Consider the following 12,333-nt stretch of genomic DNA (forward strand, 5'->3'; position numbering starts at 1 on the left):
TCTTACCAAAAGATATAACAGATTTAGCAAAACACCAAAAAGAGCATCATATCAAAACACCTAATCACTCTTTTTCTTTATTTAGAAAAATAGAAGTTTGTCACATTTTGTCATGGCAAAGATGAGACTGTGATTGTCAAACACATTGTTTAAGTGTGTGACAGGATAATATGTCCATCCTGATTTAACACGGACTGCATTCTTTCCATTTTCTCATTCAAACAGCTAAGTAAACTAATCTGTAACTGAACTGTATGGGAGGGACAACACTAGTTATGCTATGTACAGTGAGATGTGACAGCATAAGCAGTCAGCCTGTGGAGCTCACGGCGGGACATAGAGCAACCACGGGTCCATGTAGGCAACCAAACAGGCTTTGACAAATTAAAAAATATATTATCCTTTAGAATTTCACCTTCAACACTCACATGGTTTGACTGAGTGTTTTGGGCCTTGCGGCTGCACCAGTTGGCTTTCCTTGAATATGTTACGAGAGGATTTTCTCACGTGTTTCAGGCAGCTTGAGCGCCACCAGACCACCACAGACAAGAGCAGAGAAGGCCATGAAGATGGGAATGATCTTAGTGACTCCAATGAACGCTGCAAAGATGAAGCTGGCTACGATGGCTGCAAACTTACAGATGCCATTCAGGATGCCAAAAGCTGTTCCCCTGGAAAGACAAAGGTACAATTATTGAATTCCAAAATGAATCATATTGGTTTGAAAGCAAACAGAGGAACATGTCTTTACCTTTTTGCAGAAGGATATAGCTCTACAGAAATAACTTGTAGTCCGTTCCATGCTGCTACACTGACTCCATAGAACAGACACTGCCAACATATTACCGCCCCCTGACTGAAGCTCAGCAGCAGGAGGAAGGTGCAGGCTGATGACGCCAGCATAGAACCACCTGGAGACAAACACGTGGAGTCAGACCTGATTACATTGAATAGATGATAACCTTCCCTTAAGCTCCGCTCACCTATTATTCGGATCCTTCCAATCTTGTCCATGAACAGTGCTGATATGATGTTGCCAGGCAACACCGCCAAACTTCCCAGGAAGCTGACCATATAGATGACAATGTCATTCTCCTCCAGAAAATTGAGATGGCAGCCTTTCTTTGGATGGAGAAAAGTAGTGTTCTCCATTCGACAGTCTTTAAACTTCTCCTTCCACAGGTCTGAAAACAGGGTGCAGTGATGAGAATAGTGTATCAGAAAACTTTGCAGAAATGAAGTCACATGATGCCTTTAATGCTATACCTGTGTTGTAGAACACTGTGTTTTTAATGGTGCAGTTTTCAAAGAAGGTGTTTGTTGACTTTACGTCTTCAAAATAGCAGTTCTCAAACAAGGAGTCCCTAAACTGCACTGATTTAATTTCAATATTTGCAAACCTGTATGAAAAATGATATTATTCGAAAGGCAGTTTGATATAAAAATAGTATTTCTCTTTATACCTACTTGTCATGAATGTACTCTCCTTCCCGGTGCACTTGGTTAACCAGAGAGAAGTTAAAGTGAAAGCGCTCCACACGTTCTCTGTGGAAAACCTTCACTTTGGACTCATACTCCTCATACTGCATGTACTTGATCATATCAGGGAACCACACCCCCAGGCCATGGTAGCTTCACACAAAAAACACATAATATAAGTGCTTTGCATCTGTGTACTCAAAGCCAAAGCTAAACAGAGTAACAATACCTGAAAGCCATACAGAACCACACAATGACGAGGAAGAGGCCCTGCAGTCTGAGCTCAGGAGCCGACAGGGACATGATGTTGGCCATGACCTAAAGAACACATGTGTTCAGATGGATTGACTTTATTAAGAGGACAGTGAACTGTCTGCGCTGTTTCACACCTGCTGCAGCATGGTCACGTGCCGCACAGACCAGCGCTGGAAGGCTGTTCCTGTGTCACTTTGGATCTCAATAAACTCATCCTCCTGAGTCTGAGGAGTCTTGATGTTAGTCACCTTTAAAAGTAGAAAAGCAATATTTTTAAACATTATTTTTTTTGGAGTATAGTAAATGCAATTGTTTTATATACATTTTGTTTGAAGAATAAATTGTTCCAACTTAAAATAATATCTCACAAACTACTCAGGTAAGCACTATCGCTAGTCCTTCACTAGATCACATTGATCATAGCAGCGAGCTTGTGGGTGTAATAGTATCAGAGCAAACTTGAATAGAAGGCAGTAATTCATATGATTCATTTAAGCGACTGCAACATGTCAAAACGCCCGCTGTGAAAAATACCTGTTGTGTGTGCCATGGCACAGCTGAATGACCAGCACTATCATTAGAGCTAATAGTGGCACACTGGGCTTTTCAAAATGTCCACTGTGAAGCATGCAGCATCCATCAAAACCATAAACTAATATCGAGTCAGCCGTGTGCATGTTTGTAAACCGGCTCAAGCTCTGCTGATTGCTGTTGTTATAACAGAAAGATTTTTTTTACTAACATCACAATATATAAAGCAGTCAGTGACTTACAGTGAAGACTTTTTCAGGCTCTCCCTTAGCTTTCCAGTTAGTGTCATGAACTTGGCGCAGAATCATCCATGCCTCGTCATGCCGAGCACTCTGCGCACACATAATATGCATCATCAGTATACTCTGCGGTGAATTGTATTCTAGATTCTGTTCCAAATTGTATGATATTTATTGAGTAAATACAGATGTGGTGTAACTCTTTTTGGTAGCACTATTTTACACTTCCTTGATACATTGTACCTAACTAAAGTTAAACTAAATGTACCTCCAAACTACAAATACATATTATTCCATTGTGTATTTAACACATATATACATGTTATTACAAATTATTACAAAGAACATTACATTGTACTAAATGTGGCAGGTACAAAGTATCAAGGGTCGTGTAAATAAAGTGTTACCCTCTTTAGTAACAGGCAAACACAATACCACATGTGATTGGACGCCTGACAATGTGAAACATGGGTGGGTGGGGATCTGGTGAGGCCTTAGCAGCTCCATGCTATTTTACACAGCAGTGGGGTGACACTGAGGAGGCTATTGACTTAACATTTTTAACTGCATATATAAAACTAATGTTGTGTCTATGAACAGTAATCCTATACACTAGTCATGTTCTGTGTCTCTGACCTCGAGGAGGAAGCGGGGGCTCTCGGGCATAAAGACCACCCCGACCAGTGCAGCAAGAGCCGGGAACAGACACACCAGGATGAACAATCTCCAACTGTGCATCTGGAACTCCGACCCGAGGGAAAATCCCCAGCCTGTTTTCAAGTAAACATCATCTACATTTATCCTGTTCCATCAATTAATTCATAAAAACACCATAGCAACACTTCACTTCTGTATTGCACATGCACTCAGGAGAAAACAAGCACCTTTGGCTGGTGCTTAGTTTGAGTATTACCGTAGTGAGGGATGATGCCCCAGGCGCTGAAAGAAGCGTACAGGCCTCCCAGCATCCAGAACATGCAGAGCCAGCTCAGATGTTCTCCGCGCTTGTCCATCTGCAGGAACTCGGTGAAGTAGGTGTATACAATGGGAATAGACCCTCCGATGCTGCAGGATCGGAGATAAAACACATCTTATATTAGTTCTTATCACCGTAGTTCAAGATGACAGAATGTTTGCACAAGCTTTGTTGCCATGTATGATCCTATCTAGCTCTGACAAGACAAAAATAATGCTTTTAACTGTAATGTTAGTTCAATATCTATCTATCTATCTATCTATCTATCTATCTATCTATCTATCTATCTATCTATCTATCTATCTATCTATCTATCTATCTATCTATCTATCTATCTATCTATCTATCTATCTATCTATCTATCTATCTATCTATCTATCTATCTATCTATCTATCTATCTATCTATCTATCTATCTATCTATTACACAAAAGACACTGATTGACTTTTTAAACGGCGCATACAAGGATTTTGCGGCTTTTAATACAAATGAAAAAAAAAAAAAAATTGCGGCTCAAGGAATTTGATCTTGCTAATATTCCAAAATAACTTGTTTCTTGTTACTCAATATATATTTTGGTTGGAAATGATTCTGATTTGTGACTAGAATAATGGGGATTGTGCTTACAGGTGAAACTCGGAAAATTAGAATAACGTGAAAAATGTGAAACTGATATATGATGACTCATTACTTGCAATGTGACATATGTCAAGCCCTTGTTGTTATAATTTTGATGATTATGGCTTACAGTCCATTTTCAAAGTATTCAAAATGTATTATTTTATTTGTGGTTTTTACTAGCTGTGAGCCATAATTATCAAAATTATTACATAATAAAGGCTTGCTATATGTCACTTTGCATGAAGATTTTGGCTTACAGCTTATAAAAAACCCAAATTCAAAATCTCAGAAGATTAGAATGTTGTTAAAATTGACTATATTGTAGCTCAAAGTGTCTCCCTTTCATCAGCTAATTCATCCAAAACACCTGCAAAGGGTCCCTGAGACTTTAAATGGTCTCTCCGTCTGGTTCAGTAGAATTCACCATCATGAGGAAGACTTCTGACTTGACAGTTGTGCTGAAAACCATCATTGATAATGGTAATAGCAAAAGAAGTTGGATGTTCTCAAAGTGCTGTATCAAAGCACATAGCTTAGACGAGTTGATGCGTACCTGTCTGGTCTTTGTGTGTGCGCTCAGTCACGCACAAAACATTTGACCTCTCCCAGCATATCCTTATAACTCCAAACGCAGGTGAAGTTGGAAGCTACCGCACTCTTCCATGGGCACTCACAAAGACCGGACAGGTACGTATCAACTCATCTAAACTCAGGTAAGAACATATCACAGAATGGAAAAACGGTGGCCTGTTCCTTTCAAATATTTTTTTTTATTGATTGCACATAATATTCTATTCTTCTGAATTTTGAATTTGGGGTTTTTACAAGCTGGAGCTATAAGCCTAAATCATCAAAATTAAAACAAATAAAGGCTTGACATATGTCACTTTGTCATGAGTCTATATCACATATTAGTTTCACATTTAAAGTTGTATTACAGAAATAAATGAGCTTTTTCACAATATACTAATTCGAGTTTCATCCCCCCCCCCCCAAACTGAATTTAAGTTTTTAAAAAGCAAATTAGCTTGTTTTAGATGCTGTGCACTTATTGTGATATTTTATTTCCTCACCCAAAGCCCGAGCAGAACCTAAAGAAGACGAAGAAACCGTAGCTCTGGGCAAAACACGAGAGAAAGGAGAAGACCAGGTCGATGGACAGGACGTAGATCAGGCACTTCCTCCGACCCATCTTGTCACACAGACCACCCCACACCAGTGCGCCAACCATCATAGCCACATAGACCAGCAGACCTGCAGAGAAACAAGTCATTTTAAAATGATTATTATTATTTTGAACATTACAACAATTCAATATACCTTTTACTGTAGCGACTTTTAAATAGACCTCAGCACAAAATGAATGTTTTCCACTCCAGTGTCTTTTACTCAAAAATCTTCCATTTTACAGATGCTATTACTGCCACAGAATTACTGGTAGACCTGATGATTGCAAACCCCATGATGATAATTGAGACTGGCCAAAGTTGAGATTGCAATTTTGATCAAATTTCATTTAATTGCACAGCCCTAATTGTAACACTGTGGTGAGGAATAATGAAGTGAATTTGAAATTGTGTTGACTATTGCGCCAGCGTCCACTAGGGGGCTCCCTTTACCTATGTATAAAATGAAAAAGATGGAGAAATGGTATGATAATTTTGCATGAACCACAGATTAGGTTGAAATTACCTTGAAAATCGATGTTATGCAATTGAAGTACCTTGATGATTGTTTATATTCAATATATCCTTCATCTTTCCTGCATCCTCCACAGTATGTTGAAGACAGATTTCCAAACAAGAATATGCAACAAGTGCACACATTTCTGATGGTAACTTAAATGACAAGCAGCTCAACTCCAGTGTGTTGTTCTAACCTGGCAAACCACCCACACTTCCTCCCTGCTGCCTGTTTTTACTACACATAGCCCCAATTACGGCCATGCAAAGAGGCTTAACGGCACGTGGAGCCATAGTGTGCAGTGCACCTTCCCCTTTGGATTACCAGACGGACCAAAAGCTGGGCCAGTGGCTACACACACGGCAAGCTGTGTGCCTTTACTACCCATTCAACAACAGAAGCACAGTGACGTCCAGTCTAATGTGTTACATCGCTGCTGTGGCTCAGGGCTAGATGTGTTTGCCTCAGCTCAGATATCACGTTGTACGTGCATTGATAGGTTGACAGAGTGGCCTTGCAATTGGTTGCCTGGAATCGAGCCCTGCAGCAAAAAACAGTTGTGATTAGAGGAGTGTCCTTGAACACTGCAAAGGCAGAGGGAGGGGTAGTTGTTTTTGTTCTGATACATTACCTAAAAATCACAAAAGTAAAGGTTTACAGCAGTATTAGATATTTTTTTCATTTCCCTCCGTGGGTCAAATCATTCTCCTCCTTCATTTGGCATTATTCATTTCATTCCTTCAGTCATTCTCACAATTTTTTTCAACACTTGTGTAATGGCAGTAAAGCACCTTACCTTACCTTATGTTATTGCACCAGATGACACAATGTTTGGCAATATTAGAAAATATGCTGTGATTTGATTACAATACAGCACAATACTGATATTATAGATATTATTTATTGTATTTCAAAATGCAATATGAACAAACATTGTTTAAGCTCTTATAAGCTCTTAGCTTCGACCTGAAAATCATGTCTAAATAAAACAAAATAGATAAATCAATCATAGTGTTATGTATAAAAATATATTGTTTGTGCAAATACAAAGCCAAGAAGCTTCCAATGTGACTTATGTTTGTTTGTTTAATTCATTGTCATTGTAAAATATACCTAAATTTAAGGGCGTGGGTAAGTGGTCAATAAAAACCCAACTAAACAGTTATATGGCACTGGCCCTGACTTATAATCAATCTATGACGCTTTCTCTGACCTTATTAAAGGTCAACATTTTGGATAGGCGTAATCTTAAACTCCATATACCTTTCCTTGTAGACCTACTGTATGTGGTGAACAGTACTCGAGTGAGAATACAACAGGGTCATTTTATCATCCTGCGCATCTACTTCCTATTCCCCACCACTGATCAGAGCCGCCACCCTGCTCCGAACAAACAGACTGTGATTTCATTTTCACCAGGGCCTTCCTTCCCCCGTGCTCCTACAACCTGTCAGAAGCCCAGAGCCTATCTGACAGCCCTGCACTGAGCGCTACGGGCCGCCAGAGCTCTCTGACTGCTGCAACATGCTTCACATTATAGCCCTGGGAACACACACTGAATGCAATCACCACAGTGGCTTCTTCATCAATCCCTGGCAACGCCCTCGTCCCAGGGGCCTGTTGTTAAGATGAAATAAGTGAGGCACAATACGCCTCATCGCCTACTGCTCCACACAAGAAGCCGGGCAAGATAGTGATTTGTACTTTCATTGTCAGAGGGTAAGAGAGAAGACTGGGTATTTCAAGGCACATTTCCCTTTAAGTCTTTGCTGCATTCAAAGATTTTATTACTTTAGTGCTTTGCTTCTGGAAGTGAAATTTAGGACGGAGTGGATGTGTCAGGTTGATAGAGTGGAGATGTAAATATAGTACAAAGAGAGAGATATCTCAAGAACACTTTGAAGTAGGGTGACCAATATCAGAAAATGATATTGAATCCGTCTTTGAACCATGATTTAGTCTATGTTCAAACACAGCTACATGCCTTTATTATAGCCTCCTATAGCTCTGAGTGAGAGACAGGAAGATAACAAGCTTCAGTTACCTCTAAGTGTACATGGATCATTAGAAAAAAATCAAGCCTTGGCTGCGATCTATTTGGCCACACCAGCCCACCCTTACTTTCAAGATCTGCCCACCCATGTACTCATTAGCTATCTAACAACCTCCTAAATCTGAAGTCAAAACTTGAAATCATAGAACCCCCGAATCTTGGCCCCAACTTAGTAACAGTGTTGCTAATTGAACCCATTGGCCTTGTGGCAGTTCAGTCAAAGGCAGTGGTCTGGAGCCCCGCGCCATCAAGATCCATTTCTGCTCCAGCCAAGCACAGTGGCAAGTCATTTCACTGATGAGTTCCTCCACTCTGTAAAGATTTCAGCTATTGGACAGATGACTGCTATTTGCAAACCTGGTAAGTTTTGTAATATTGGTTTGGAACTTTGTTTTGTTTTGTATTAGCGTTGATCCCAAAAATAAACGATAGAATGCAGTGTGAATGAGGGCGGTTTCTGTGCACTTTTCCTTTCATTGACAGGCACAGTGGAGACAGCTAAGTGCAACACAGGCATAGCCCTACTCTCAAGTATATGGTATGTGCTCTCCCTAGTAACGTGCCCCAAATGACAACTTTTACTCATGTAATTTATGGCTTTTTATTATCTCCACTTACCTAGCAACCCTTTGTCAGCGTTGGAGATACACATGTCCTTCTCTGCACTGGGCATGACGAACCCCACCACAAAGCCGTCCACCCCGTCTGCCATCAGCGCCAGCCCCAGGACTACAAAGAGCATCCACTGGAAGCGCCCGTGCCCACAGTCCTCCATGATGTTTTCATACTGCTCTGGCAGGCTCTCCTCCTCCGCCTCCTCCTGCTGAGCCTGACGGGCTTTCCTACGGGCCTCTATCCTGGCTGCCCTCCTGGCCTCCTTAATCTCATCAGGGTGCGGGATCCCCTGGTACTCTCCCTCATACATCTGCTCATCGTCGTCTGCACCCTCTGTGGCATCACTGCGGGCGTCCTCTTCCTGAGGTGGGTAGTCCGTCTGGCAGGGGTAGCCATCTTGACCCACAACGCCACCTTCTTGTTGCGTGTAGGTGTATTCGCCGCCGCCACCCTCTGTGTATTGCTGGTTGACGTTGTTTTGATACGGGTCTTCCATGGTTCAGTGCAGTTCTCAAGGGAGCGGCAGTGAGTTCTGGTTTACTGAAGAAAATTGGCAGCTATAATGGCATAATCGTCGCCAAGAGTTTGGATTTTTGTGCTGGAATTAAAATCCAGAAAGTTGTCCTACCGTCCTTGATGGGCACAGAGATGCATGCTGTACCTGTAATACAATTAGATGAGAGTTTATTTGTCTGCAGAACAACGGAGTGAAATGTACAGATTGCTATGCAACAGATCCCTTAGGGACTTGCTGTGACCTGCTGAATGGTGTCTCACTCTCCATCCCCAAAGGGTTTCTCTGCTTTATCATTTCAAAACACAGTTAGAGAAGTAGTACCCTTAGCTCAATGCAAAGGGGGCTAAATGAAAACATTTGAACTATACTCTGAAGTAGCTTGCAATGATTGTAATCTCAATATTACAGCTGCATTGTGTGTTATTTTGTGATAAGAGCCAGACAAAATACATACGTCAATCAAGCAAACATTGTATTATAAAGCTGAGGCTTTTCCTTGTTGGTTTTTATTATTATTTTGCAAGTAAGCCCCATCTTTCTGTACTCGTCTCGACAGAATAGATTACATTAAATTATCTAAAGTTCTTTCACTCTTCAAAACAATGGCTTGGTACAATTTAAAGTGGGCTTTTTTGCTTGCCTCAAATCTGAATATTTTATACAAAAATAAGAACAGACAGAGCTTCCCAGTCCCTCTTGCTGGCTGTGTCCTTCCTCACAGATAATCTCATTGCCTCCACACTCGCATGCACTGGCGCCATTTTGATCTGTCCACACAGTGAATAGCTTCCTCATTCATCCTTCTGTAATTTTTTTTAATTCCATTTGCACAGTTTTCAATATAACAAAAGGTCTCTATTACAAGGATTGCTATTTGTTGAGTTTTTTTGGAACCTCAAATGAATATTGCATCTTAAATGTGCTTTTTGTCCACATTAAACCCACTGCTGTCACAACAGAATGGACTTAAAGATTCTCTATAGTGAAATACATTGCCTGGATTTGGCTGAAGGAAAACATTCATGTACATATGACATATTGAATTTGCTCTCTTGAATGCGCTTTGGTTTCTTCCGGTTTAGAGCCTGCATGTCCAATATTTTAATCCAGATTAAAACGGCAGATTTTTTCATTTTGTGCTTGTTGCTTTACACCATTGTCGGATGATGAAAGTCATGGAGGTGGCTCTGCGGATTATGGGCAGAAATTACATCACAGCGTATTTTCGTACTTTTGGAAACTTTCTCCGGCATATTGTCTCCCGCTGTGATTGATATTCCCGTATTTCTGGCCAGGACATGTTATTCCAGGTCAGCTGTTCCAGAGATATATGTTTAGTGGACAGAGGTTGCGTCGAGGTCATTTTCTGATCCAGCAGTTGCACTAACACAGCTGCGGCTTACATAATAGTCGGCACATCACGCCTCCTCTGTGCCTCATCCCTTCCCTCTGTGAATAAATGCATCCATTAGAGAAGTTCAAAAATATCAAGCCATCTTTAGCCTTTATAGGATAAATCATCACGGGTGTTAAAAAGTCAAACCGCCTGCTTTGAATCTCAAAAATCAATGCATGTCAGAGGTCGCACGGGAAGCGGGGAAGTAATTTAGTCTACAAAAAAGCAATTTCAATTTCATCAAGTGACCTTTTGGCATGCGGACCATTCATTAGTTTGACTGTTGTCTTTGCCAACGCACTTCATTCTGCACAAACTATGGGCTCTATGTGTGCTGTGCTATTCTTATGGTAATGCTGCACAGAAAAGAGCTGCTAAATATGCAAACACAATCTACAGCCCGGAGTAAATGACCTTTTTGGAAATATCCTTCATTTTTGCCTTAATGGCCGACTTTCTTTATATTTTTGGATATAAATAGTGGGTAGTGTCTCAAAACTATTTATCTCAAGTTAATAAAGTTAAGTTATGTTTTTGAAAGCAGCTTTAAATGATATGATTGAGGTGGGCTTGCATTAATGACCCATTCTTATGTTGAAAGTTGATCAAATTTGGATATATGTGTATGCCGTGTTGCATTTCCTTTATGCTGTAATACTGTTGTATGCAGAATGCAAAAGCCTGTGTTATCTAAAATTGATACTGAACAAACAGGTGTCATAAGATACAGCAAGTCTTAGATCCATAGATTTCAGATGAGACACAGACCACATTGTACTCGACTAAATACAAAGCTAAGAATCCGCAAATAGCAATTCTTTTTAAATCAGTTTGATAATACTATGGCAATTTGAATCACACCACAGCTGTCAAAGCAATAAGGTCATTCTAACCTGAGCTCCTTCATGACCTTAGGAGGTCAGAAGACAATCCTGTGTGTTTTCTGGAATAGTTCCCTGTTTACTAACCCTCTATGTTCGTTTGCAATTCATAGAAAACAATATGTAGCATTTTATTTTGCCTTTTTCATTACTGAAACACCACAGAATCATTTAAATTCCATGTCTACCAAGGGAGAGCAACAAATCCTAAAGAAAGACAGTAAATAATGAACAATTTCACAAATGTGGCATGAAGCGCACTTCACCATGACAAGTAGCAAAATATTTTGACAGATATAATACATGGAAACTTGGCAGCAGCTGAATTTCAGATTCTGTTTGCCAAATTACAGAAACAGTCAGAACAAGATATGATGGATATCAGATTTATGGACATTTTAATGGTAAAAATATGTACTGTTGTTGGTCAAGCGTAAACACTTTGGAGATAGCTCTTTTCAGTGTGATCTTTCACTTTGTTCTTTCTGCAAAACATCAAATCAAACACACCATCTTGAATAAATTTCCAATAAATCAAGTTGCTTACCAGACTTGGCATTCCCCTCTGCACAAAAAAGCTTTGCGGATTGAATAAAAGTAAGTTAAAATAGCTGAAGTCCGAGTAGCAGTAGTCTACATGTCAGTTTATCCTAAGGCCAGGCAGTAGCCAAGGCTAGGGGATTAGCAACCTCACGATCCCCCCCACACACAACCACCCCTCCCTCGCAGGCTCATCCCAACAGGAAACCTCTCTGGACTCTCTCCCCCATCCTGCACATCTGATGGTACAGTCCTGTCCACTACACTTGACTTTAACACTTTAACTTTTGCCTGACTGTAATGGGGGAAAAAACTGAAACGGTTCCCTTGAGTGTGAGGTCAGAGGTCACAGGCAGAAAATATATTTTTTCTCCCGTTTCTATCCAGTAGATGCTTGTTGTTACAGAGACTAATATCTGCTCCTCAATCACAGGCAAGAGATTTGAAAATGCTTCATACAGTACTGTTTATTCCACACACAGCAAGTATGAATTATCAAGAAGTTGTTGTTTTTTCCAACCAACTGCTTGTTATCTGGTTTGAAATA

The 12,333-nt window shown here is 40.4% G+C and overlaps 1 protein-coding gene across 1 annotated transcript; it reads right to left on the minus strand.

The window, feature by feature from the left end:
* sv2ba (synaptic vesicle glycoprotein 2Ba) lies at positions 1–11,897 on the minus strand. The gene is made up of 13 exons (XM_079555907.1): positions 11,794–11,897; positions 8,456–9,113; positions 5,175–5,355; positions 3,418–3,569; positions 3,141–3,274; positions 2,508–2,597; positions 1,869–1,982; positions 1,709–1,797; positions 1,468–1,632; positions 1,267–1,400; positions 984–1,184; positions 752–911; positions 1–671 (listed from the first exon to the last, which is right to left on the minus strand). The coding sequence occupies exons 2-13, from the start codon at positions 8,946–8,948 to the stop codon at positions 488–490; spliced, it is 2,097 nt and encodes a 698-aa protein (XP_079412033.1). The 5' UTR covers positions 8,949–9,113; positions 11,794–11,897; the 3' UTR covers positions 1–487.
* Between the last annotated feature and the right edge of the window lie 436 nt (positions 11,898–12,333).

This window comes from Gobius niger (assembly GCF_951799975.1).
Source record: "Gobius niger genome assembly, chromosome: 4".
In the NCBI taxonomy this organism is placed as follows: Eukaryota; Metazoa; Chordata; class Actinopteri; order Gobiiformes; family Gobiidae; genus Gobius; species Gobius niger.

What these genes read in the sequence shown, in the direction of transcription:
- sv2ba (XM_079555907.1), bottom strand. Translation starts at nt 8,948, where the DNA reads ATGGAAGACCCGTATCAAAACAACGTCAACCAGCAATACACAGAGGGT. An exon ending in GCCCCCGCTTCCTCCTCGAG is followed by an intron (nt 2,598 to 3,140) that starts GTCAGAGACACA and finishes ATGTGTGCGCAG; the next exon opens with AGTGCTCGGCATGACGAGGC. An exon ending in AGCCTGAAAAAGTCTTCACT is followed by an intron (nt 1,983 to 2,507) that starts GTAAGTCACTGA and finishes CTACTTTTAAAG; the next exon opens with GTGACTAACATCAAGACTCC.